We start from the raw sequence: 26913 nt of genomic DNA on the forward strand, positions 1-26913 counted from the left end.
CAGCCATCACTCATCACTGTGTTTGTTTGCTTTCGCTGATAGCTGTGTTCAGTATCTCCATCTTTCCTAGTCAGAGCCTTTCTTTCCCTCAAGCACTGTTGAAGCTCCTGATGAGTACCGTGTAGGCATTGCTGTTGTGCATTACCATTTGGAAGGGCTGATGCTGTGGAAAATTGCTGCCTGGGACAAGGGATGAATGAGATCTTCCTCCCCCTTCTGTTCTCTCTCTGGTTTCTAGATGAGACGCTGTTAAAGATGGATGAAGTAGGGCATATCCCACAGACTCTGGCCAGCCGCAAGAGCCGGGCTGCTGATGGAACGGGAGGCAAGGCACACCCTGCTGACATGTTGAAGCCTGACCCCCGGGACACTCTTTACAAAGGTAAAAGACTTGCAAGGGAGTTGAGGAGGCAGTTGCAGCCTGTCCCAGCACATGCAGACAAACAGCTGAGCAAGGCTGTCCTCCTACACCATGTTTATCAAAGGCCACCCTCCTTATTTCACAGTGGAGCAGGGGGCAGCGTGCAGCATCTGTTGCTGTGGGATACGAGACAAAACACAGAGTAAACCCATCTCTTCTTTCTTGGAGTTGAACTCATGCGATGTCTCCAGGCATATTTTAGTGTAAATGCTGTAGAACAAGATGAATACATGAACTTTAAAAGATGTTCCACTTTATGTATCAGAAGCAGTACAGTCAGCAGGATCACCTCTCTGTACTTGCATTGGTGAGGCCTTATTTCAAGTATTGTGTTCAGTTTTGGGCCTTACACTCTAAGAAGGACCTGAGGCCCTGGAGCACATCCACAGAAGGGCAACAAATCTGTGAGAGCTCTGGAGCACGGGTCTTATGGTGATTGAGGGAACCAGCATTGCTCAGTCTGGAGAAGAAGAGTCTCAGAGGAAACCTTATCACTCTCTACAACTACCTGAAAAGAGGTTGTGGTGATGTGGGGGTGGCCTCTTCTCCCAAGTAACAGTGATGGGATGAGAGGGGATAGTCTCAAGTTGCCCCAAGAGAGGTTCAGGTTGGATATTAGGAAAAAAAATATTCTCTGAAGGAGTGGTGATGCATTGTAACAGGCTGCCCAGGAAGGTGGTGGAGTCACCATCTCTGGAGGTGTTCAAAAATTGTGTGGATGTGGCGCTGAGAGATATAGATAGCAAGCATAGTGGTGACAGATTGGAGTTGGACTAGATGGCCTTAGTGGTCTTTTTCCAACCTTAATGATTCTATGATTCTATCTGATTACCTCTCATATAGTTAAGTACAAGCTGGGCACAGAAGTGGCTAGGCAGTTGCATCAATTGCAGTAGGGTTCCTCCAGCAATGCTTGCCTACATTTTTTCTTCTCAGTGCCTCTGCTCAGCAAGTCACGCCTGCGCCGAGCCCTGCCAGACTGTCCATACAAGCCTAGCTACCTGGTGAATGGGTTCCCTCTGCAGCGCTACCAGGGCCTCCAATTTGTAAGTTTTATTCCTTGACCCAGCACTTACCCAGGGGTAAGAAGGAAGGAGGGAGACCTTATTATCCATGGGCCTCCATGGGTACTCCTGTACGAAGCTCCTGGGCAGATGTGACCACTTGTTCTTCAGGTCTTCAGCATCTCAATACATGGCAGAGGTTAACAGCAAGAGAAGGGAGATAAGTGCTACACACTGCTTGCTGGTCTCACTGGCAGACAAGTGTGTGTGTCTCACAAAGCCCCTCAGACTTCAAGCAAAAGCTCTGAGCTTGCCTTCACATGGAGACTTGTCACAGCTGAGGATTTCATTCCCTGGGAGGTGTAGTGTGCATGGACCAAGGCCCAGAAGAGTTTTCAGACTGGCCTTGAGGTAGGGCCCACATTTATGAACATGCAGCATAGCAAAGTTCAATCCTTTTCATAGCAGAGCAGACTGGCTGAGGCCTGGCAGAGCCAGTGGGACTGGGGGCATATCACCATTCTGCTTTGCTTTCCCTTGATGCCAGTTCAAGCCTACACTTCCCAGGATGGGACTGGCATCCTGGGCAAGTATGGCTTCCTCAGCCTTGCGTGGGGCTGACCTCACACATATTCTGGGTTCCTGTGTTCTCCTGCACCTCCTCAGTGGGACTATCCCATCTAGTTCTTGCTTTGTTACAGGATTTCAACACACAGTTGCAGGGATGGACAGACAGATGCTCATCACTCTTCCTTTTGTTTTCCATTTCCATAGTCTCTTCTCATAGCCTGCTACTGGGTGCCTTTGAGAGGCAACATAGTGAGCAGTGCCTGTTCTTTCCCCAAAGGGCTGCTCACCTTGCAATCGTGCACCCATAAGGGTCACCTTATGAATGATGTCTGGCATTGATGGGGTTTTTTCCTTTATTTTCCTTCTCTTCTTCCCAGATTCATTTATCCTTCGTTTACCCCAATGATTACAGCCGTCTGAGCCATATGGAGAGAGAAAACAAATGCTTCTATCAGGAAAACCCATATTACTTGGAAAGGTAGGATGCTGCAAGTGGAGGTTTACTAGCAGTGAGAACGGGAGGAGACAGTTTTAAGGCTGGAATTAGAGTGGAATTTCATATTCATTTAGTTGGGACTCTCTTTATTTAAAGGTCCCTTAAGTCCTGTAAAACATTAAAGCATTTATAGTTTCTTTCAATAGCCAGTGCTTCCTTTAAGTGAAATTGTGCTTAGGTCTCAAAGGAAAACTGCTGCTACTTTTCTTGCTCTATTAACCAGGAAGCTGGGTCAGAGTATATTTGTTCCAGTACATCAGGGAATGTATTTGCCAGCAAACTTTCCATGCCAGCAGCTGGAGCCTCCTAATGGCTGTCACTGTGAAAGCCAAGCCATACTCACAACCAGACATCTCTGGGGGGGATGAAAACATGCAGCTCACTTTTACTGGGGTCTTGCTCCAGTGATGGCCCTGCAAGAAAACCACCACGTGCATGCTCCCCACTTTACAGGGAAGCAAGCATCTTGTGTGAGGATTCTGTTCATTTCAGGAGGACTTGTTTGCAGGATAAGGAGAGTTGCTTTTCCTGTGAGATAGCTGATGGTGGCCTCCTTGTGTTCATCTTCGTATCTGAGGGCTGGAAAGACAGATTGTATTGTAGGGTTGGGAGAGGTCTACTGGGCCTGGGGCTCATTGTTAAAGACGGAGAAGGTGGCTATTGTGGGCTGGCACGTGCACCTCAAGTTTTTTTGCTTGACAAATAGTGTGTATTGTAACAGCATTTGGGAAGTGGGAGTTAATTCTGCTTGTCATCAAGCACACATGGAAGGAAACGATCCAAGGAGGGAAACCCCTCCCAAAAGCTTGAAGCACAAGCATGCAATGGGATGACATAACACACAAACCACAGTGGTGGTATGGGAGAAGAAAGAGGGAGGTCACTGCAGTTACCTGTCCGAACCACTTCAGTAGCACAGGGACTTCAGTTTGTAAGTGCTACACTGGATCTGAGCTTTAAGGAGAAGTTTAAGAGAAGCTAAAGAAGCGTTTCAGTGTCCTTGTGTTGGAATTTTCTCCTGTGCACATGGAGCAGCACTCAAGAAAATGTCTGAGAAACTGGAATGACACCCAGGAAAGCTGATGTTTTTGACAGTGAGATCTGATTGCCCCAGGATCTGAAAGTGATGATGATAGCTTATAACTTGCTATGAAAGGAGGTATAATCAAAATAATTGACCATCTCCTCTGTAGCAGTGGCTAGAATTTAGTTGAAGAGGGCAAAATAACTTTGATCAAGCTGGTGTCCTTCCTTCTGCAGATTTGGGTTCTACAAATACATAAAAATGGACCGGACAGAGAAGAGCATGGACTCTGATGAAAAGACTGAGCAACCAGGTAGGACCCCCTAATATCAGAGCCTGGAGGAGCCTTTTATCCTCCTGTTGACTTTCCATGGCAAGCAAGTCACATCCCTTCCCTGCCAAAGTGCTGCAACTGGAATGAAATATTTACTGCCACATTCACTTTTCTTAAGGGCAGTCTGGGAGGCCAAGCAGTGCACTCTAGGAGATAATGTGATGACCAGTTTTCAGGCCTGAGACTTAGCTGAGGTGCAGTTCAAACAAAAATGTGGGTAGAAGTGTCAGAGCCAGCTGTGCATGGAATGGCAGCCTATGCTTATACCTGCCCTGCAAGGCTGCGTGCAGACCTATAGCTGAAGGCTTTGCCAGACATCTCCACAGCTAATAAGTGTTGAGTGCCAGGGTTGGGATGGGGAAGGAGGATGCCAGAGATGTAACTGTGATTATTCCTGCAGGCTTTCAGGAGGGGAACCTGGATGATCTGCAGTATGGGGAGCAGGATGTGGAGAGCACTGTCTCCCCAGCGCACCCCAACGTGCGGCGGGCAGAACCAGCAAGTGCTGCTCCCGGCACAGTGATGGGCAGCGATCGTGTCTATGAGGACTATTCTCTCCAGGAGCATAGGCGGCTCCTCTCAGTCAGTGATACAGGGGAGGTGACCCAAAGGAGACGGACAAAAAAGTCTGGTGTCAAAACAGCCCTTCTGGCCCCTGCCAACCAAAGCCTCAGTCGAGCTGGCCCAGAGAGAAACCCAGTGACAAAGAGACCTCACTTAAAAGCTGGAGTCAAAGACAACTCCAGAAGCCCTCTGCAGCATGCCAGGGCCGCCCAGGGCAGAGCACCTGCCAAAAAGGAGAACCCTCCTTCTAGGAGCAGGTCTCAAAAGGAGCAGCCTCTCAGCAGCCCCAGGGACTCAGGGGTCAGGATTCCCAAAGGTCTGAGAACTCGAGGAGACCTCAGCATCATGGAGGATAGCCTGCAGCCAGCAGGCACTAAGCAAGCTAAGAGAGCAGACCCAGCATCCAGCAAAGCCAGCAGGCACCTCGTGGATACTGCTGGCCCCAGCAAGGACCCACCACGGCTGGAGCAGTGGCTGAACCAAGTGGAGGCCTACGTGGCTGAGCAGAAGAGGGCCACTGGTGGGGACGCAGGCAAGGGAGAGACAGAGGTGGCATCTCTTGCAAAGGGCAAGTCTAGGCCTGAGAAGGTGGCAGCAGAAGAGGAAGAGGAAGAGGTGGATGGGGAGCCAGAAGAGGAGGATGAGGAGGGTTTTGATTACGTACCAGTGTTTGACCAGCCGGTGAACTGGGAGCAGACTTTCAGCGCAAACAACCTGGATTTCCATGTGCTGCGCACTGACTGGATTGACCTGAAGTGCAACACATCGGGAAACCTGCTGCTGAAAGAGAGGGAAGCCCTGGAAGTCACACGTGTCTTCCTCAAGAAGCTCAACCAAAAGATTAAAGGGTAAGGCAAAGTGTGAAAACCTAGAGCTTGTGTACCTATTGTTTGCAGCTAGAATGAATCAAAGGATAAGCTAGATGTGGAAAATAAAACTTCAGACAAGGATTTCTATGTAAAAATCAGAAGATTCCTTTGAGCTGAGAAATGGGAATGTTGGGTACTAGATCATGTCCAGGGGTGACTATCACCCTCGAACAGCCAGTGGCTGTAAATGTGAGAGACTGGAAGTTTCAGTCCAGCTGGCATCACTAGTGCATGGCTGTTTTCCTCCTTGCACTGTGTAAGCATTGAGAGCACGTAGAAGCATTTTGTCAGCTGTAGATTGAGGAACCTCAGTGAATTAGGACTGGAGCTCCTCATGCTTGTGGTTTAATGCCTATTACCTCTCAGTTTGTGAACCTGGTACCATTTACGACATAGGACCAGAAGGGACCTGTCAGATAATGTGAATCAGCACACTGACCTCACAAACAACCAAGTACCCTAACCTTTATCTGAACATATGCACCTCCATTGTAGAACTAACCATCTTGATTACCTTTCTGGCAAATGAACGTACCTCCTAAGAACTTCTGTAAGCCTCCAGCTTTCCTCAAGCCTTCTGATGAGTTGGCCTATATTTCCATGATTTTTCTGTATGTCCTTTCCCACGCTGGTTTCAGTTTTGGTTAATTTTCCTGAACAGTATTCTGGATATTACATAGAATGATGTTATTACTTCCCAATTCCTGGAAGTAGGTCTCATACTACATCTTTAGATTGTGTTTGTTTTTTTTCCGGGTCACAGTGAAAAAAATAGTTGTTTTTTTTCACATCAGTCACAGTCACAGTGTAACTGATCAGTATGCTCAGGGTTTTCACAGCACTTTTAACTGATGAGCATCCGTTTCATATTATATGACAGGACATGACCTGGCATTTCATCCCATTTTGGCCGTTCTGGACCTACAGCTCATCCCAGTCTTTTCTGTATGATTGCTCAGTCTTACTCCTTGTTATCATCTGATAAGCTGTCATCAGCCACCTTCACCAACCCAACCATTCTTCCCGTGCCAAGATCTTTGACAGAGGTGTTGAGTACACTCTCTATTACCAGCCCTACAGCCATTCAGACACATTTGTTGTTTTCAGTGTCACCTTTATTTCATTCCCCTTGCCAACTATTTTCTCTTGGCTGGGATCCCAGATCTAATCCCACATGCTTACAGATTTAGGAAACAGGTGCTAAATCATCCCATGGGGGGAAGCTGGGGACAAAAAGAGTTGTGCTAGCCCAGGAGGAAACAGCTGGCAGAGCAAAATGAGCCAAGTAGGGTGAAGGTGGGAGAGTGGGCCATGTACAGGGGATGTACCCATCCTGGCTGAATCTCTTGCAGGCGGTTCCAGCTGCAGCGTATCGTGAATGTGGAGAAACGCCAGGACCGCATGCGAGGGAGCCGCTACCTGCTGGAGCTGGAGCTGCTGGAGCAGGGAGAGCGTCTCGTCCGCTTCTCCGAGTACATCTTTGCACGTGGCTGGCAGGGCGTGGGTGGCGATGAGCAAGAGGAGAGGAACATGAGGAACCTGGCTTGGGGTCACCGGCGGCACCTGATGGCTGTGGCAAAAGAGCCAGAGCTGTGCTGGCCCCAGGGCTTTTCCTGGAACCACCGTGCTGTGGTTCACTTTGTGGTGCCAGGTAAGGAGATCTACCCTCCTGGGACTTGAAAGGACAGCATGGCTGGCTCTTCTCTCAGGGGCAGACCTGTTAGGGTCACTTCCAATGTCTTTTCTCTCCTAGCTAATTCTCCTCAGAAATGTGATGGGGCCCAAGCCTCCCATGGCTTGTAAGCCAAGGGAGAAACACTGACACATTTTGGGAAAGAACCCACACCCATTTCTGGGCCCTTTGGTCCAAGTTTTCAGCCTGGACCTGTTTGAGCATCCCTTCAATGTTGGTAGGGTTTGAGAGGAGGCAGGAAGCCTTGCTTGCTGAAAGCCATGCCATCTTTGAAATCAGTCCATGCTACCTTTGAAATTAGTTTTCCTTTGTTTCTCTCCCTCTTGCAATACACCCAGTGAAAAACCAGGCACGGTGGGTGCTACAGTTCATCTCTGACATGGAGGAGCTGTTCCGAGTCACTAAGGATCCATACTTCAATGTCATCATCACAGACTACAGCAGCGATGACATGAACATAGAAACTGCTCTGAAAAGGTCTAGCTTGCGCAGGTGAGAGTGCTGTCTGGTCAAAAAATAGTATTCAAGTGTATTCTTGTAAATGCACTACATCTACAAATGTCTTTGCATTGACCTCCCTCAGCTTCTGGCAGCTAGAAATCCAAAAATGGTATCCATCTACACCTTGCATGTTTATGTGCACATATTGCTGTTATAATGTGCATGTATGTGTGCTGCATAGAATATTGTTATAAAACTGTAAGGCAATACCTATCACAGTCATCTGTTCAGATGCATGTCTTTTCTCTCAGCTTTCTTCAAGTTTTCAAGGGAGGACAGAAAGCAAGTGTCACAGTGATGGGGGAGACGTTAAGCCAAAGAAGATGAGAAAGCTGTGAGAAATGAGTGTGGAGTCCTCTGGGGACTTACTTCTCTTGCTGCAACAGCTGTCTGGCTTATTGTATTCTGACCTGAAACAGCCTTGGTTGGTCCTTTCCAGTGCTAGAGGTTCCAAAAATAGAGCTGGCAGGACTTCTGCTATGAACTATCCTTGTTGCATATGTGGCAGGACCATCAGGACACACTGGCACCGTGCTGAGCTCGCATGCTCACACAATGGCTTTTTTCCTCCTCTCAGGGGGCAAGAGGTTGCTCCTCAACATGGTACTCGTGCTGTATTATTGCCAGCAGTGTTTTCTGTCTCATCGTCATATATGCATCAAACTTCTCTTTCTTGTTTGGCCTGCAGCTATCGGTACTTGAAGCTGATGGGGAATTTTGAGCGTTCTGCTGGCCTGCAGGCAGGAATAGACCTCGTGACGGTAAGCCTGGGGGATGTGGAGTGGATAGGAGGGTGTCTGGTGTATGTCCAGCACTGCTTCTTGCCTGTCATACTGGACATGCTGGCTTTTAAGAAAGGGAATAGCCCAACAGAACAGATAAAATGTGGATGTGGATGTTTTTCCTGTCCCTCTGGAGTAAGGATCTTGTCCCTTTCTCCAAGGAGACCAGTCCCTGTGATCCATGCCATTCTTGCCCTACCTACTTGAACTATGAGACAGGAAGGAAATCAGGAGTAGCAGCTTTATGACATTGGCTCATTCAGATTGCAGTCATAACATATCTATCATTGAAAAGGCAGCCAATGGCAGTTTTGCCATTCCCTAAGACTTCTGTTTCCAATCTAGCAATGTATGGCTCTTTAATTCACTCCCAACTCTCTGTCATCCTGTCCTTCAAGAAAGACTTACTTAACATCACCCTATTTTTTTCCCAACCGGTGTGGTCGGCTCCAGGATCCACACAGCATAATTTTCCTTTGCGACCTCCACATCCACTTCCCAGCTGGAATCATTGACTCAATCAGGAAACACTGCGTGGAAGGCAAGATGGCCTTTGCTCCCATGGTCATGAGGCTGCACTGTGGCATGTCCCCACAGTCACCTGATGGTAAGAGGGAGTGGAGCTTCTTGGGCTCAGACCTCGGGGAATGGGGAAAGAAGGAACATGTCTGCAGCCCCTAGATTTGGTGCTCAGTTGCTATCAAGGTCTGGTGCTTCACGTACTCCAGAGCCAACAGGTGGGAGAGCACTAGGCATAGAACTGTGGTAGATAGTTGACATTTGAGATCAAAGAGAATATGATATTTCTTCTGGTCACTGCTTTGAACTCCCAGGATCTGACTGTCTAAGGAATCCCCCCTTTTTGTCATTCCTATCCATCTCTCTCATTTTTTAGAGGGCATAGTCCGGCCTCTTGAGTATGGCTGCTAGCCCAGGAGTGAGAGAAGGCAACTCAAGTCAGGGGGAGAAAAGTGACAGAGAGCATAGGATTTCCATTAGACAAAGATGGTCATCCTGAGGTGCCACAGAAGCAAATTACCATTGAGTAGATATTTTTTCATCCTGGCACAGGGACAACCACCTGAACCACCTAATGTAAGGTCCACTTACATTAAGTATCAGACAGGAGATGTGAGAAACTTTGTTAGGACAACCTAAGCTGTCTGTAAGCCTTTCTGACTTCCTGAAGCTTTAAAATAGTTGGTTCTGCCTTGGTGATTTGAGTCTCTGGTGTCAACACTGTCTCAGCACTGACAAACCTTTGCCTCTTTTGTGCTGTCCTCAGGCTACTGGGAGGTGAATGGGTTTGGTCTCCTTGGCATATACAAGTCTGACCTGGACAAGATTGGAGGAATGAATACAAAAGAATTTCGGGACCGCTGGGGAGGAGAAGATTGGGAACTTCTGGACAGGTAAGTATTCATTGTCATCATTCACGTGCTTAGGAAGGAGACTCATTAGGTCCTGAAGAAACAGTGACTGGAAAGCATGGATCTAAGGAGATGAAGGTGGTGAAGACCACCATAAGCTTGGTTAGTGAGAGAGAGTCTTGGGGGATGTCCGGAGCTCAAGACCAATACATGAGTGTAGCCAAAATATACTGCTACAGCCATTGATAAAGGAAAAGAGGAGGTGTTTCCTGGTGTTTTCCAGCCATGCTGTTGGTTAGCCATGGACAGATCAAGTGCTGGTGATCCTGGAGACTTCATCTTCTTGAATCAGTGGATGGTGATCCCAGTTTTAGTCCCCCAAACCTTCCGTACAACATACAGCAGTCACTCAAAAGAGCACTTGCCAGAGAGACATTTCAGGATCATGAGGTTGGGTTACAGTTTCTGAGAAGTATATGATGCCCTGCTGTACAAATTATAGTCTTCTGTGTTTGTTTTGGGCCATTTCTTTTCAGTCAGATCATTGAGGAAAAGACTGGCATCCTGCGTAGTCCTATCTTGCCAGCTGTCTTTCCTCCAAGCCTGCCACATGCAGCATGCCTGTACCTGTTCCGGATAAATCCTGCTCTCAAGGGCCTATGAACACTCAGCAAAGTGTCATCAGATGCCTGTTTATGGGTAGGAGATACCCTGAGCTGTCTTGGACTCCTGAGCTGAGTTGTGATCTGTTGACAATAGGGCTGCTTAAAAGAGATCCCCCATAGCCAAGCTCCCTGCTATTGCCGTCATCAAGATTTTCCTAAATATACCCTTCTCCTTTCTGCTAGGATCTTACAGGCCGGGCTGGAAGTGGAACGTCTGTCCCTGAGAAATTTTTTTCACTGGTTTCATTCAAAGAGGGGAATGTGGAATCGGCGCCAGCTGAAAACATTGTAGCCTTCAACCCCAGAGATGCTCGGCAGCACCATCCACCATTTTGCCTTGGTGTGCACTTTATCAAGACACACAGCCAAGCGCATAAACTCTGCCTCCACTGGGACAGCACAGCAGAAGAAGGGACTATTGGGCTAGAAGAGTAGGAGCTTCTCTTGTGAATCACTGCATCCAGCATGGGATCCATGTCCTTTTGGGAAGTTGTATGAGGGAGCTGTTGCACAGTGAAGGATTTGTATTTCCTGCCATGCAGTCTGGTGGATGGTACAGTGGGAGAGGTGCCATATTTCCTGTTGAGTCTTGTGTGCTGCAAATCAAACAAAAATCCCAGCTAAGCACAGAATGTTTTACAGGAATGCACCTTCTCTTTCAATACTTGAAGAAAAAGAGGAAAAACAAACAAACAAAAACCTCTCCTTCCCTCCCAACCCCTTCCCCATCTCTCTGGTATCAATGCTTTCAGACAGGGGACCAAAATATTTTTCCTGAACTGTGTTGTGTCCGTATGCCCGTGTGCTGACCCCAGAACTGAATGAGGAGGCGCTGATAGGCACTTCACCCTGCTGATGCTTAGGTGTTTCTCTGTGCTTTGCACTTCAGTCATTATGAAAAAACATGCTCACTGAGTGTGGATGAAGACTGAAGTGCACTTCCCAAATGAAAGCCACATTTGCCTGCAGTGGAGCAAAGTGACAGGGAGTGATGTTTCAGCTCTACCTGAATTATTGATTCACTGGCTGAGGATAGTGGAGGGGTTATACAGAGACACTTGGAGGGCATCTCAGGAGGAATTTTGCAGCCTTATCTGACAGACGTACATGTTTGTCCTAAAAATATCAGGGAAACCCTCACAGGGAAGAAGTGGCAATATTTTATTAGTTGATATATTGAGATTTTGTCAGAAAAAGTGGAGACAGATTTTTCTGCTCTCTAAATCTTGTACATTCATGCAGTATCTAAAGGTTAATTTAATAAATTAAGACCTTACAGTTAGGTCGTGTTTGACTTTCATGTAAAGAGCAGACTTGTTTGTGTTGTCTGAGGAACTGGCACAACTGTTGTTCACTTTTGGAGCAGCCCTGGGAGCCCAGTATGGAGAAGATGGCTTCAGGCCTTGGCATTTGCATCGGTTGTAAGGAACAGTAAGGGCAGAAGAGGTCTGGGTGAATAAAATGATGGTTAGACCCATGCCAGCACTGATGAGAGCTGTGGGAAGAGCTTGTGTCCACAGCCAGCCTGATGACAGAGCAAATTCTCAGCCCCTGAAACTACCATTCATTCAAGGCAAGATTTTTACCTCTAAAACCATTTTACAGGACTGCACTCTGCACTGGAGCTTCAGGATCCCCATACAAAGCTGAAAAGGCTGCTGCTGGTCTCATGCTTCTGTGAGAAGTGTGACACTGAATGCTGCTCACTACTCTAGCAATGAAGGGAGTTGTTGAGTAGTGAGCGATAGAGGTGTGCAGCACACAAGCAATGGCTGACGTGGTACTAGAGTTGCTTGCTTTTAGGCTGATGGAGCAGATGACAATTCAGAATAGATATTTGTTATTAATTCCATGGTGCTTGACAAGCCCATCAGGCTCCAGTGCTGTGGTAGAAAATGGAACATGAGTTCTGGCACACGAAATAAATTTTATCAAATCATCTAGCTGCCTCAGTCTGGGTTTTGTCCCTGATGAAGTTAGCTGTATTTAAGGAAGCTTCATTGTGCAGCTATGGAGAGAAGTATGTGAGAATGCTATGTCCATCGCTCCATGCAGCCTTTGCTTGAATGCGGTTACTGAATAGCTAAGAAGAGACGGCCTCAGCCTTCTGCCCAAGCCAGAGCAGTCTTTTTAATGAGAGAAAGTACTTTTCCCATGTAGACAATAAGAATGAAATGCAGAGAACGGCATTATGGTCACTTTGCTGAGGGAGAGCTGGCAGATCTTTCGGTGGCCCTAATATCAGACAGAGGGAAGATGAGTGATTTCTCCTCTATGCTTTCACGTCTGGCTTAGGTGTAATCTGTAGCACCTAAAGGCAACAGCCTGTGTTCTTCTGTAGACAGTGGTGAGAATGATGTGCATACAGGAGGTAATAACCATCAAAGACTGGACTAGAAAGTAGGGTACAATCCTGGCTCCAGCACTGCTGGCAGGTTTTGAGGATTTTGTACCCGTGCTTCAGCTGGCTGGGTGACTGCTCCTTCTGTCACACCTTTAGCCCAGAGCTGCCTACCTCATGGGAGCTCCTTGGTGTGCATGTAAGGAGTTACTGTGGCTCAGTCCAGTTTCCTAAAGGCCAGTGTCCCCACTGTAAAAGCTGTCATCACAACTGTTCTTCTGTTCTTAGCACAATGAGGACTCTTAGCTGGTGTTTAAGCATTGTGGTGGTAAACATGATTAACACTAATTGGCACTAGTTGGCAGCCTTTGTGGAGGAGCTTGGAGAGAGCTCATGGGGACAGAGGCTATTGTCCAGCCCACAAGCTCAGAGACTGCTATTGGCTGTCTGAAGAAGATGGGCCGTGTGCTTGCTGGCTTGATAGCCAGCAGGAAATCTTGTGGGGGCAGAGCCAGGTTTCACCCTGAGGCTGCTACCCCTCTTCCGAAACAACCTGAAGCTCTTTCCTCCCCCTCAAAGAGGGACGACAAGCAACAGGGGTGGGTGGTCCCACAGCCATACTATGAGAGGACATGACCATCCAGGGCAGTGGCCAGGCCACCACAATGCCCAGCTAGCCCACCAGTGTCACATACCGCAGCACAGAGGGCTCATCCTGCCATCAGCAGATCCCAAAGCACAAGAGCAGGGAACCTGGTGTCACCAGAGCAGGAAAGCTGACTCCTGATTCTCATTTCTGTCACAGAGGAGTTTTAAGAAGTTTTGCCTGAGTTTGTGGTGAGTTTTGCCCCACATTCCTGGCTTTCATGTACATCCTGGCCATGTCCTATCTCTGAGGCAGAAGGGAGTGAGTTGCTTGTCATTTCCTGTGGATCAACCACATGGGCTCCAGTGGGTCCCTGGCTGGGGGTGGAGAGAAAACCATGGGTCACTGTGCAGAACAGAGCTTCCCTGCAGCAGGGTGCGGCCAGGCGGGGGGCCTTGATCCCCCATGTGCAGGCTGCACTGCAGGGTGCTGGCTCCATCGGCAGGACTTGTTCATTGCCAGTGAACTGTGGGCCTGGGGGGGTTGTTTTATTGCTCAGCAAAGTGAATAGTGAAGGGCCAGCTTTTATTCTGAGAAATGCCTTGTGTTAAAACAATAACATGACTTGTTTTGTCATCATTTTTAATATTTGCCTGGTATGAACTTCTCACTGTCTACAACTGTCTGAAGTTGTTCATTTTTTATGTACCAATGCCTTGTGTTATAAATCTGGATTGTACCTTTGACTTATCTGCCTTAAAGTGGGTCTGTGCCTTCTAGACAACCTCTGGGCCACCTCTCTGTACGATCTGGGGGAAATACCAGTTCTCCACACATTTTATAAATATATGGTCTTCCTACAAGTGCTTCACTCTGTCTCCGTGTTACTTGCCTCACCACACAGCAGGGGTTAGATACCATCCAGCACAAGGGAAGGGTATCTCCTTGGTGACTGCTTTTCTGGAGTCTTTGGGTGGAAATGGGAAAGTAATTCCTTCTTTATTACTGGATTGTGACCTCCATCTTTCGTGGGTGATGCTAAACAGGATTAAAGCAGCTACATTTACTATTGCCTTTCTCTACACTGGAGTACTGTAAAGCAGTATGCAGAGAGCTGTCTGTCTTGCAAAGAGGCAATTCTTGCAGCAGGCTATAGCTGGGGGCTTAGACCTGAGTTGGGTCTTTAGCACTGCTTTAGACCATTGGGAATTCTTTCATGGCAACTGCTTACCTCTATTAGGACTTAGCCCCTCTTTGCTTCAGTGCTGTTTAGGTCTGGTAATGACTTTCCTCTTGTAACTTCTTTCCCAGCCAAACCTTTATTTTTGTTACATTCACTCATCAATACTCCTTGTTTTGCCTCCATGAAGCAGTGAGTCACAGGATTTGAGGTTGTATAATTTTTTTACCTTTGTGTAAACCCAGCTGGCCAGTAGTGGCCACAAGCCCTTGGCCCTTAGATAGTTTTCTAGTAGCTGAAACCAGTTTTGCTGCCTCTTCCTGAGCAGGGTAACAGAGGTTTCTTGAGTATGTTCACCTCCATTTGCTGTTGCTGTCAGCAGAGACTGAGGACTGAGATGGGCAAAAAGCTCACTATCACTCTAATCTGTCATCATTGCATGTTTGGCACTGGTAAGGCTGCATCTTCAGTACTGTGTTCAGTTCTGGGCCTTTTGCTGCCAGAAGGACATTGAGGCCCTGATGCGTGCTTGGAGAAGGGCAATGAGGCTGTGAGGAATCTGAAGCAGAGGTCTTATGGTGATTGACTGAGGGAACTGGGATTGTTGACTCTGGAGGAGATTCGGGGGAGACCTTATAACTCTCTACAGCTACCCTAAAGGAGGTTGTGGTGAGGTGGAGATCAGCTGCTTACCCCAAGTAACAGTGATAGGATGAGGGGGAATGGCCACAAGTTGACCCAGATTGTTTCGAGTTGGATATTAAGGGATGTTGGGATGCATTGGAACAGACTGCCAGGGAGGTGGTGGAGTCACTGTCCCTGAATGTGGCCAAGAAATGTGTGGATGTGGCTCTGGAGGATGTGGTCAGTGGACATCCTGGTGTTGGGTCTGTGGTTGGACTTGAAGATCTTAGTGCTCTTTTCCAACCTTTATGGTTCTATGATCTCCAGGACAAAGTGGAAAAAGAGTGCCTTATACATAAGAGTGCCTGATACATAAAACAAATCCAAACTCTACTGAACTTTGTGCTGATTAGAATTTAAATGGCATACTTGCTTTCCACTCTACATTTTCTATGCAACTGTCTTTCAGCTGCAAAAAGAGCCACTGTGACTGGCAGGTACAACCTGATGTGGACCTGTAGTCTCACCCGTGTGCTGTTGTTAGCAAGGTCATCTGCACTATTTCCAGAAAAAATCACCACCTCTTAAAGAGAAATTTAGTTCTTTGAAGACTGATATGGAATGTAAAAGGAATCTACTTATATCTGTTTTTCGAAGTGTCAGTTACTCTGAGTTGCTCCTGAGAACTGATGTGTGGACTTTCTCATGACATTTCTTTCTCAGTTTTAGTAAGGATCTGTAAAATGAAATAGTCAGACTCATTCTGCTATAGAATGAAAAAAAAAAAAAAAAGCCAAACATTTAATAATCAGAAAAGCATTTTGTTATTTAAGTAGGCTTACACCAGGCTGTTAAAATCTCAATTACTGTGACTGCAGACTTATAAAATCTAGGATCCAAAGTGTTTACTACTTAAAGAAAATCTGAAAAATCTTCAATTCAAAGACTTGTACTGGAAAGATCTTTCTTTAAAAAGAGTTCCTAGCATTGTCAATGTGGAGATTACATATTTACAACATTGATGTTAGTGATAAAACCTTAAATTAAAATGGTAACTTATAAATAAACTAATACCCTACACATTTGTCATGTGCTATCATGGCAATTAGTCCAGAGTGTCTGATGTGTAATGTTTCCCTCCTACCTTTTGTTAGGCTGCTCAGGCAGCACTCCTTACACACCCCTGCTGATGACATCAGAATATAATATCTATTTGCTGTCACTGTTAACTTCCTAATACTGGAAATATCTGATTGTTTTCATAACTGTTTCTCATTTCATTTTATTTTTAAACAGTTAGGAAAATATTTTATCTCTCTTTAGCTATGTTGATATGCATACTTTCCTATTGTCTCGTGATAACTTCTTTTGGTTTGAGAGAGCCATTTGGAAGGTAAACTACTAATCAGCATTGCTATCTATATATAGATATAGCAAATCATGCTTAAGACCAAAGAAGCTGGATATCTTATATTTGTTTGTCCTACCAAGTACACTGTTCACTCTTCTCTACAAAATGAGCCAATATTCACTATGTGAAGCAGGCAGCTGTAGTAAGAAGTGTGTGCTTTGAAATTATGTACCTGCTGCTGTTCCTGCAGCTTTCTCTAGAGATTGCTGCAAAATTTGCTCTAGCTTTGAAAAGCAATGGAAATCTTCATCCCTGCAGAACTGCATAAGCCTTATAGTTAAGGGGCAGGTATACCACAAAACAAGTACAATTTTGAAAGTTCAACTCTGTTCTCTGGATTCTTTGCTGGGATCCTGCTGAGATCGTTCAAAACATCAAGGAGAGCTTTCCCCACTGGTTGTGCTGTTCAGATCCTGCAGGAAAGACAAGGAATGACAGTAAGGTTGTGGCAAATTTCTCCATGTTGCACATGCAGAGAGGGGCACTCGGAGCATAGTGGGTCACTTGGCATCATGGCCATGCCACAGGTAGGGGCTGCCAGCCTCAGCATTCCCACCCTTTTAGATCCCAAGCCAGTAGTGTTTTATGGAAGCTTTTGGCCTTTACACTGAGTATCATGGGTCCTTCAAGCTTTTTTTGCTTGCTGTTGCTCTATTATATTCCTCTTCAGCTGTGTTTATATGCTGCAGGATAAGTAAGCAAACAGGAACTTTGCTTCTTGACCTAAAGCTCCTTGACCTCATCTGACCTGATGTCTGAACCCAAGCATTTGGTTGGATCTCAGTAACAAGACACTCTCAAGTTAGCTTCTTAAAATAACCTCTGCCAACTGCACTGACCATTGTTAAGAGCCCTTTTCCCTCCTGCCCCCCAAACACCTTCCCTTTCTCAGATAGTGCTGCCATCTTCAGGTATCTCCCAATGCATCTCATTTTATTTCCCAGACGTAGCTCCGAATCACAACTGCTGCTGCACCTGCCTCAGATCTGCAGTCTTCTGAGAACAGAACTGCTTGCTGAATACCATCAGTTGGAATGTTTGGTGTTCATTCTTTATAGACTTAGAAAATGAATCTTCCTTCTCTGAATTTGTTCAGTGACCTCACATGCCCACAAGATATCAACATGGCTCTGAAGAGCCTTTGTGAATCCATGCAGCATTGCCTTCTGCTTCTCTTCCTTGCAGTGATGCTTTCAAAGGCTGAAAGCTCCTGCAAGGACTGGCAGCGATGGGCTCATCTTTTTCTTACCTGACTCCACTTCCCCTTGACTTAATAAGGTCGAAAATTCCTGGTAGGGTAGAGGCCAGTCTTCTGCACCCCAAAGGCCGTGATGAAGATATTTATGATGACTGTGATGAAGATGAGAGCTGTTGCAGCATTGTTGAGTATATTTAGGCGGGGTTGTTTTGCCACATCATTCAGGTTCAAACGAGCTGTGTGATTCAGTGCAAAAAAACAAAAGGTCACTTGTGTCTTGACTCCAAGCCCATAAACCCCTGCAAGCCCTCCCTTCCTGGCAAAATTCCATGGTACCCCTGGAAAGGCACATGGAACATCGGAAAGAATACCTCAGGATTTCCTGTTGCCTCAGATCTAATGCCCCAGATAAAGAAAACAGCTACAGTGTACAGGAAATGGTAGTATTCTGCTCACTTTAATACTGGATGTATGTCTGAGGCTGAGGTGTAGGAACTCCTATTTCAGATGAAACATGGAGCAAGCCTTTCTGAAACACTGTTAACTGTCTATATGGCACCAGGAGAACTGGGGGATTGGTTGTATGTCAGTGTAATATAGGGAATATCTCTGCCTATATTTTTCTGTCAGGCCTTAGCTTGGGTGAGTGAAAGCTGAAGCTGAAATGTGTTATTTGCAGGAGCTGTGTGAAGGGACATGCCTTGGGATGCTAAAGGGCATGGATTAGTGATGGGACTCAGTAGGTCAGGTTGACAGTTAGACTTGATGATCTGGAAGGTATTTCTCAACCTCGGTGATCTGATGATGCAGTAGTGCAGACCTGCATCACCAGCGTTGAGCTGCTTCCAACCTCCCCAGAGCCCTGACTGTGGACAGGAGAATGTTTTGGGGCAACGGGCTTTTTCTCTATTCCATCCCCATGCCAGCAGTACTCTGTAATGATGTGCACGTCTCAGTGGCTACTACCTTACCAGTGATGATGAGAAGGATCCCAATCACCACCTGGAAGAAGAGGGAAATGCTGATGAGCACGATGAGGGTGGTGTAGTACTGGAAGGAAGTTCCCTGCTCCAGCACGGCTTTGAGCTGTGTGACATTTGCCATGAACAGTGCCACATCCAGCATACTCTCTGCCACGCTCTTCTTGGTTGCATAATGGTTGATGTTCATTGGCCCATTAGTCCGCAGATGAGGATTCATGCCCTGGGGAGATAAGAGAAACTGCAAGACCTGATACAACCGCTAAGCTGATGGACCTGTCCATGTCAGGCAAGCTGCTGCATTCCTATGAGGTCTATCCAGAAAGCTGGGAAAGAGTTAAAGCTTGGTGTTTTAAAACCTGTTAAGGGCACCCAGTTTTCCCTCATAGTTATCTTGTGGTGTTAATGGGCACAAAACACTTACGGTGATCAAGAGCTCAGCAAGGTTAGGAAAATAGTGTTTTTGTGGAAAACAAGCTTGTCCAGAGCTATGATAGCCTAGATTACCCAGAGCAAGGGATTTTATAAGCATTATTAAATTCTCTTCCTTCAGGGTACAGACAAGCCCCAGACTTCAGGGGGATTAGAGAGAAATCTTCTTTCTGGCTTTGGTGCTCAAAGGACTTTTAATGGCCGGGCTTTGTATTACAGAATCATGACAGCAGGGGTTGGAAGGGACCTCAAGAAATAGAGACTCAACCCCCCTGCCAATGCAGGTTCCCTGTAATAGGTCACACAGGTAGGCATTCAGACAAGTCTTGAATATCTCCATAGAAGGAGACTCCTCAACCTCTCTGGGCAACCTGCTCCAATGCTTCATTACCTATACCATAAAGAAGTTCTTTCACATGTTTGTGTGGAACTTCCTACGTTCAAGTTTTAGGCCATCATTCCTTGTCCTGTCTCTGCACACCACTGAGAAGAACTGTCTCTGAACCCTTTCTGCTGGTTGCTGTCTTAGACAATGTACCAGAGCAGATATGACAATCCATGTTTTTTCTTGAAACCATGGACACTATTCAAAACATGGAGACATGGGGTGGGATTCAGGTGGGATTCATCACACCTAACTTCAATCATTTGGTTATGTGTCTCATCAGTGGAGAGAAATGGGTATTTACAAGGTGTGGGTTGTCTCGTTACAAGGTGTAGGTCATCTAGCTGCTTTTAGCCATTGGCCTTTTCTCTATCATCCTCAGATGAGAAGAGGTTCAGATACATTTGCAAGCTGTGATCTTCTTTCTCAAAAAGAATGAAAAACAATTTGTCCATGTAGCAGACAGGCTTCAGTCTTGGCACTTGGCCTCATCTCAGTTGTCAGTGATGGCTGGCAGCCTTGCCCTCAGCACTGGCTGATGGATAACTCTATAAATACAGAGCAAAGGACAGGAGGAGAGCTCTGAAGGGCCTCTCTTGTTCAGTGGAGTGTGGAAGGGGTTCCTCTAGATGTGTGCTGGCAGTAGGGATGTACCTGCACCAAACTGAGTGCTGCTTTCATCATTTTGTATTAGATAAAGTTTAGGATGTGCACTTTCCCTCAGGCAAACATTGAAAAGAAACTGTGCTGCTGTCTCTGGTCTCCTTGTACGTCTCTGGGAACTTCTGGCTTCTGCCCTGGGCAGGGCCAGTAAACCTGGGAGAGTGTTTTGTGGACATGGGGGTGCAATGGGGCTGTATTTCAGAAGACAATTGTAGATCTCCTTTTTGTGAAAAAGATGTGCAGCAAAAAGAGGAGGACTGTGTCTGGCCTGAACAACTGAGAAGTGTGGCTCCCTAAGGAGAGGCCAGCATAGGGGTAGGGAAGTCCTTCCTCCTATTGAGCTGCAACCACCTTTACTGGTAGTGAGAAAGGGGACAGTTGCCTGTGCACCTGAGACAGAGCTGAGGATATGGCAACAAAAACAGGCTGCCTCTTCTGTTGTTTTTAAGCTGCTCTGCAGGACTGTTTTGCTAGCTTAAAGCATGTAATTCTTGTGTTTTCTGACACTAAGGCTGCTGTTATTAAGAGGCTTTTCTGAAAGGTCTGTGTTTCTTTGTTGGTTAAGACAAGAGGTAAAGGATGCTAGAAGGAAAATGAAAGACTGGGGAGACAGTAAGGATTCTAAGACAGAATGTGTGGGTTCAGGGCTTGTTTGATGTCGCTGTTCACTGCAGGAGAGTTGGACTGGATGATCTTTAAGGATTTCTTCCAACCCAAATGATCCAGTGATGTCTGGGACAGCAGAACAGCGGTATCTTATGTCTGGGACAAGGAGGCCAGCAGAAGGTTTGATCCTGGGGATGTCTTCAAGTCCTGGATGTAGGTGCTACACCCTCTCAGCTGGCTGAAGATCACATGAGCCTGTCAAAGCATAGCACTACCTACCTACTTATGTGCAAGGTTTGGAACCTGATCCCTTCTAGTGTACTCCTCGTTTCTGAAGTCAGCCTTCTGCCCGGCAGCATTACAGTGCTGAGCATTGACAATTTATCTCCTTAATGAGGAATGAAGGATGTGAGGACAAGGACTCCCTACAAATCAGACAAAGCCTTTGTCAAACAAGTGACTGGCACGAGGAGGCTGAGGCATCTGTTCCTGGTTGCTTATGTGGAGATGAATCATGTCAGGAGCTCCTGACTTGAATCAGACCTTTCTTTTCACTTGAGCCTCAGCCCCTTTTACCTGCTGTGAGAAATGGGATAGAGTTGCTTGGACAGTTTCTACTGAGCTTTTTTCAAAGAAGGGGGCAAAAACAGAGCAGATCTAACTGCAACTCTGTGTGCCTCATGGGTCTTTTGGCCCCTCTCTTTAGGGGAGGGCAGGCTGCAAGAGACAGTAGAATGACATGGGATTGAGAAACGTGAAGGATAATCCTCTTTGTGGGAATGCTTTGGCAGGAGGGGATGTCTGAGGAGAAGCCCTTATTGCCCATCGGTTCCAAGGGAAATGCCGGAGAATGCCAAAGGAAACAGAGGCCTGAATGCAGGCTGTGCATGCTGCAGGGATCACAGCTGATAAGCAGCAGAACAGAGACACAAACAGGGCAATGGGCACTAGGGCAAATCCAGGTTCACTGTCCAGGGTATTTTTCCACAGGATTTGCTGGTTGGCAGCCTTCAAAGCACTCTGTAAACATTGGTTGCTGAAGGTTAAAGCACAAACTCATCTTCTCACGAAGTAGGAGGGGTTCCTGGTTCCCTTTCTACAGGCAGAACATGAGGAGATGCTCTCAACCAGCACTTCTGAGGGCGCAGTTATTTGCTACTCCACTTGCTTTGTTCACCTCCTATATCTCACTGCACACCCACAGACAAGCCAGGTGGGGTACTGATACAGGTGAAGTTGTGAATGTACAGTTGGTGAGGCTGTCAGCAGATAGGATGAGAGCAAATGGCATCCAGTTGCTCCAGGGGAGGTTCAGGTTGGATCTTAGGAAAAACTTCTCAGAAGGAGTGGTGCTGCACTGCACAGGCTGCCCAGGGAGGTGGTGGAGTCACCATCCCTGGAGGTGTTCAAGAACTGTGCAGATGTGGCACTAAGGGATGTGGTTTTTGGTGGTAGGTGGATGTTTGGACTGGATGATGTTAGAGGTCTATTCCAACCTTAATATTTCTATGATTCAGAGCCTCTCCTTTATCCAGCTCCAATGCTGGCACTGCATTCCTGCTACAACTCCATGCAGGAGTTGGAAGGCCAGCAGTGAAACCTAACTGGTGGCTGGCAACAGAGGAGAGGAGGAGGGGAATCACGAGGCAGCAGAGCCCCATGAGAGCCTGTCCCAGCCCTTGCCCTCCGGCTGACACAGCAGCAGGGCTGTGCCTCCTGCCTGGTTGCAGCACTCACAGCCTGCAGAGACCTGCTTGTCGCATCAGGCACGTGTGTGTTGAGCTGCCTCTCCCAGCTCTCATCTCACTTATCCTTTGAGACCCAAACTGCCTGCATCCTTCTGTTCTTCAACTGCCCTCTCCTTTCATCCTCTCCCTCGATTTTCTTCTTTGCTGTTTCCCCACACTGTGCCTATCTCTTTGTCTTTCACATTTTTGTTCTGAGTTATCGAGCTCCTTTCCTACACTTGGGGTGCTGTCTCCTTCCCCCCCCCCCCCCCCCCCAATTTTTCTTCTTTTGGTACAGCTCTATGGTGAGTTCCTTGAATCTGTCACTGCCTGTGCTACAGGGCAGTATAAATCATGTACTGCACAAATAACTGTCTGACCAAACCTGTATTAAACTCCCTCGTTAAGTGTATTTATTATACTCAATTGAGGGGATCCAGGAATCAGCTGGCAGGCTGCAGGGCAGAGCTGAAATAAAAGACAAGTTTTCTTTTCCTCTGTTCCTCTGGCTACTTGGAAAGGCAAAGACAGTGTTAGAGGAGCCTTCATCCACAGCTCAGGAGCAGTGGGTGGGTTTGGGGGGCAAAAACATTTTGTGGCACCAGCAACTATGCTGTGCTAATGCATGGTTCCTGGCTGCTGAACAGAAGTGATTGAGTGGAGGTGTGTAGCAGAGGGAGAACAGCTCATTGAACACATACGATGTGATCAGCAGGAAGAATTATTTCCAAAGCCAGGATATTGGTGCTGGAGCCTCTTCAAGTCACTTGTGTTTAGCATCCAGAGCAGATTCCTCCTGGTGTTTGGGAAGAGAAAAAGAGAAGGCAAGAGAAGGCTAAAAACAGCTTTACAGGAAGAGTGTGTGGGGGGGAAAGTAGGTTAGCAGAGAAAATGAGTTTATAAAAAATGGAAGAGCAGCCGGGAGGCACAACAGTAACTACTGCATTGTGCTTACAAAGCTAAACATGTTAAGATGAATAAATCCCCAAGCTGGATGGCTTATGGCCTAAAATATTAAGAAAAGCTGGGCCAGATCTCAGTCTGCAGCCAGATCCAAAGAGCAAATGTGTTTGCATCAATCATTTTGATTCTTAAGCGTTTCTTGGGGGAGGTCTTAAATCTGGACTTCTTCCATGTCGAAGGGTGTCTGCACCCTTTGCTGTGGGTCAGGCTTATTTCTGAAACTGGGGGAACAGACCGACAGCTGTGCAGGGTTAGATCAAAGGGCCATCTCCCCTCTGACTCTGGTTCCTAGCAGATGCCCAGAGGTAAAACTGCTGGAATAGGACAAGCACAAGTAAGGGTCTCTTGTGATCTGTTGGCACAGTGACCTGCAACTATTTAGAACTACCCCAGCAATGAGCCAGTGCTATTTTTCATGGTGGAAAGCCTCATCTATGCATCCCTGTCTTGGTATATGGCTTAGGGCATTCTGCTTGTTTTCCCCTAATCTTCGTTTCTCTGACTATAAAATAATGAAGGCCACCTCTGAACAGTGCTCTCAGATGTAGGGTCTGATTTTTTTGGGTGGTGCTGTGTGGAGCCAGGAATTGGACTCAGTACTCCTTGGGGAGTCACTTCCAACACAGGAGCCAGGAATTGGACTCAGTACTCCTTGGGAGTCACTTCCAACTCAAGATGGTCTGTGAGCTCTTTCCCTAGAGATCACTTACATATGAGCATCTACTATAGGAATGTGATACACTCCTGTGTTAGGTATATAAAACACACATGAGTTAAATTCCTCATTCAGGTAAGCCAGTGAAGTTGATTAAAGTAGGGAGGTGACTTGTTTTACTCCTAGGAAGCTTTACTTCGTGTTTTACAATTAAACCTCCCTGTAAGCTCCTTTGGAGCTTGGGTTCATTTTCAGGTTTTGACGCATGCTTCTGGTCACCTTGAGTGCTCAGGGCTTTTCCAGAGGAATGGAGCTGTGATCATCTGGGTAGAAAGAGGGGAGAATGTGACCGAGGGTTTCAACACAGCAGAGCTGATGAAATCATATCTATAAACAGTGCAACTCAGGGATTTTTGTCTCTCTATTATTTATAAGGTTTTTTCACCCACAAAGCATTTTTCCAGTTTCATGTGCTAACACTCACATCTTTGTCCTTTGGGTCAGTGTCTCTGCCTCCTATTGCAGTGCTCCCAGTGTCTCCAAACACTCCCTGCTGACTTGGTCTCACCTGGATGCATGCTATTCTCTTTCTTCAAAGTCTGCCAGACGCAGCTTCCTTCTCTGCCAGGAAATTGAACCAATCTCTGGATCTAAAAGGGCTGAATCTGCAGATTTTGTTCAGAACTGGCATGCTGAGTTGTGTGTCAAATGAGGCCTTTTGCCCACCAGGAGGAACGGAAATAAAAAAGGTGCTGTTGCCAAACTAGACTTTCATAACCTCCTAATCCTAATTGTTTGGATATGTTTGGTTGTGGTTTTGTGTCAATGCTGGTCAAACCAAGTACTGAATGCAGAAAATAGTGAGCTGGTACCTGGGTTGCAGGGATGGATGCTTGTCTCCAGCAGTGGGCAGCGAAAGCTGCAGAGAAGCACCTCAGGTCTGTACTTGGCTATCACACTTAGAAATAACATCAGCTGACTCCGGGAAGACTTTTAAATGCATTAGGGATGTTCCAACAAATGGCTGTTGCATTTTAACACGAGAAAATGCGAGGTGATGCATGGCTGTGGCTGTTCAGATTCAATTAGCGTTAACGCCCTTCCATTAAGCTCTGGCTTGCAGGGTTGCCTCTTGCCGGGAACCTGCTGTGCCAAGGAAGACTGCTGCCTTGCCAGGGCTGCAGCTGTGGGTGACCTGAAGAGGACACAAGGTACTGTGCTGGGATAGAGCGTGGTTGTGTGTTCACTTGTGTGCATGGGAGCACCTCAGAGCATGGCATCTCTCTGAGGCTGGCTGGAGAACTGTCGTGTGTCTCAGCTATTGCATAATTATGATTATGGGCTCTTAGTTTTATTCACATGTTTACCATTACACTTCTCATATATTAAGAGCTCTCCAGTACAAGAAAACTCCTCCTCTTATGTGTACAGTGGCTAGCACAATGGAGCTCTGGTCTTTCTCTAAGCCTGTTATTCTGATTCTACCAAAGATAAATAGGTAAGGTGTTTCTCTAGAAATTTAACTTTATTTTTAGGTTAACAGCTAACTTCTGCAGAGAATTTATGCATGTTAGTTACTAATAGATATTGGGCGTATCTGAACCAATGGAAAATCAGGTGAGGGTGAATTTCGTGCTAGAATCTGGTTGGTTGTTTTTTTTGGCAGTGTGACAGAAATCTGAAGCACACAGGACCTTGGGGTTGGAGTGGCCTTGAATCAGAAGGCACCAAAAGCATCTCATCAGTAGGTTGTCGTAAGAACAGTCTAATCTAAAGTACTAAATCTAGTAACTGGTGAGGGCTGGAGCACCTCTCCAACAAGGACAGGCCGAGAGAGCTGAGGCTCTTCATCATGGAGAAGAAAGGGCTCCAAGGAGACCTTATAGTTGCCTTCCAGTACCTGAAGGGGGCCTACAGGAAAGCTGGGGAGTGGCCTTTTATAAGGGCAGGTAGCAACAGGACAAGGGAAAATGGCTTTAAACTGGAAAAGGGTGGGTTTAGACTAGATATTAGGAAGAAATTATTTACTGTGAGGGTGGTGAGACACTGGAACAGGTTGCCCAATGAGACTGAGAATATCCCCTCCTTGGAGGTGTTCAAGGCCAGGCTGAATGGAGCTTTGAGCAACCTGGTCTAGAGGGAGGTGTCCCTGCCTATAGCAGGGGGTTGGAACTGGATGATCTTAAACGTCTCTTCTAACCCAAACCATTCTATGATTTTAAAAAAAGGTAATTTTGAGATAAACCAAGTGCCTTTACAGGATGAATCCATCCCTTCAGCCTTGGTTCCTTCCCCAGCAACTTTTCCAGCCCCCCTGGTGTGCATTAAGTGCAGAACTACACAAACCCAGTAAGATCTCAAACAATATTGCATGTCCAAGCTCCTGCATTGTTGGGGAGCTGGTATTCCTGGGCAAGGACTTATCACTAGAAGGAACCAGAGACCTGGGGAAACATCTGGTAGAGCCACCATAGGAGCCCTTCCTTTGTGAGGACCGAGGGAGGGATCCAACACAGCATCTTCACAAATCCCTGGGTAGTCAGAAAGAGAATCTGAGATCAGTGTTTCTTGTATCAAGTTGCTTTATATGGGTTTAATGACTTGAGCCATCTGAGTTGGGAAACTGATTTTATTGTTCCTGTTAATAATTTAATTGAGAGTTGGACTGAGTCTGTGTCTTAGGATGACAGTAAAGCCCAGGGAGGAGTTTTAAGGTGATTATAGAAAGGAAGATTTTCCTTAATAATTAGAAATATTAAGTTTAACTTTCACCAGAAAGACAAGGGAGAAATTTGAAGGGTGGAGTCATCCTGTTGTTTGGGTTCGTAGCTTGCTATGTTGACAGAAGGATTCATAGGATGAGGCTGTT

At 46.5% G+C, this 26913-nt stretch overlaps 2 protein-coding genes across 4 annotated transcripts in view; one reads left to right on the forward strand and one right to left on the reverse strand.

Moving 5' to 3' along the window:
- The window catches only part of B4GALNT3 (beta-1,4-N-acetyl-galactosaminyltransferase 3), a 60996-nt gene extending 46956 nt beyond the window's left edge, over positions 1 to 14040 (forward strand). The window contains exons 10-20 of the mRNA XM_031589860.2: positions 239 to 382; positions 1358 to 1467; positions 2373 to 2473; positions 3752 to 3828; positions 4250 to 5261; positions 6635 to 6933; positions 7314 to 7467; positions 8165 to 8237; positions 8712 to 8865; positions 9544 to 9670; positions 10477 to 14040. Coding sequence (XP_031445720.2) covers positions 239 to 382; positions 1358 to 1467; positions 2373 to 2473; positions 3752 to 3828; positions 4250 to 5261; positions 6635 to 6933; positions 7314 to 7467; positions 8165 to 8237; positions 8712 to 8865; positions 9544 to 9670; positions 10477 to 10585 — 2360 coding nt within the window. The 3' untranslated portion in view covers positions 10586 to 14040. The remainder of the gene's footprint in view (positions 1 to 238; positions 383 to 1357; positions 1468 to 2372; positions 2474 to 3751; positions 3829 to 4249; positions 5262 to 6634; positions 6934 to 7313; positions 7468 to 8164; positions 8238 to 8711; positions 8866 to 9543; positions 9671 to 10476) is intronic.
- A 1812-nt stretch (positions 14041 to 15852) lies between these two features.
- The window catches only part of NINJ2 (ninjurin 2), a 44428-nt gene continuing 33367 nt past the window's right edge, over positions 15853 to 26913 (reverse strand). The window contains exons 2-5 of one of the 3 annotated variants that reach the window (XM_090134443.1): positions 23128 to 23222; positions 18605 to 18836; positions 17685 to 17869; positions 15853 to 16848 (exon numbers count right to left, since the gene is read on the reverse strand). In XM_090134443.1, the coding sequence (XP_089990569.1) occupies positions 17706 to 17869; positions 18605 to 18833 (393 nt within the window). In that variant the 5' untranslated portion in view covers positions 18834 to 18836; positions 23128 to 23222 and the 3' untranslated portion in view covers positions 15853 to 16848; positions 17685 to 17705. Of the gene's footprint in view, positions 16849 to 17684; positions 17870 to 18604; positions 18855 to 23127; positions 23223 to 26913 lie in introns of all 3 variants that reach the window. The other 2 variants (XM_090134442.1, XM_031589734.2) reach the window with 2 other exon arrangements.

Source organism: Phasianus colchicus, chromosome 1, assembly GCF_987193195.1.
Source record: "Phasianus colchicus chromosome 1, bPhaCol1.hap1.1, whole genome shotgun sequence".
Lineage (NCBI taxonomy): Eukaryota > Metazoa > Chordata > Aves > Galliformes > Phasianidae > Phasianus > Phasianus colchicus.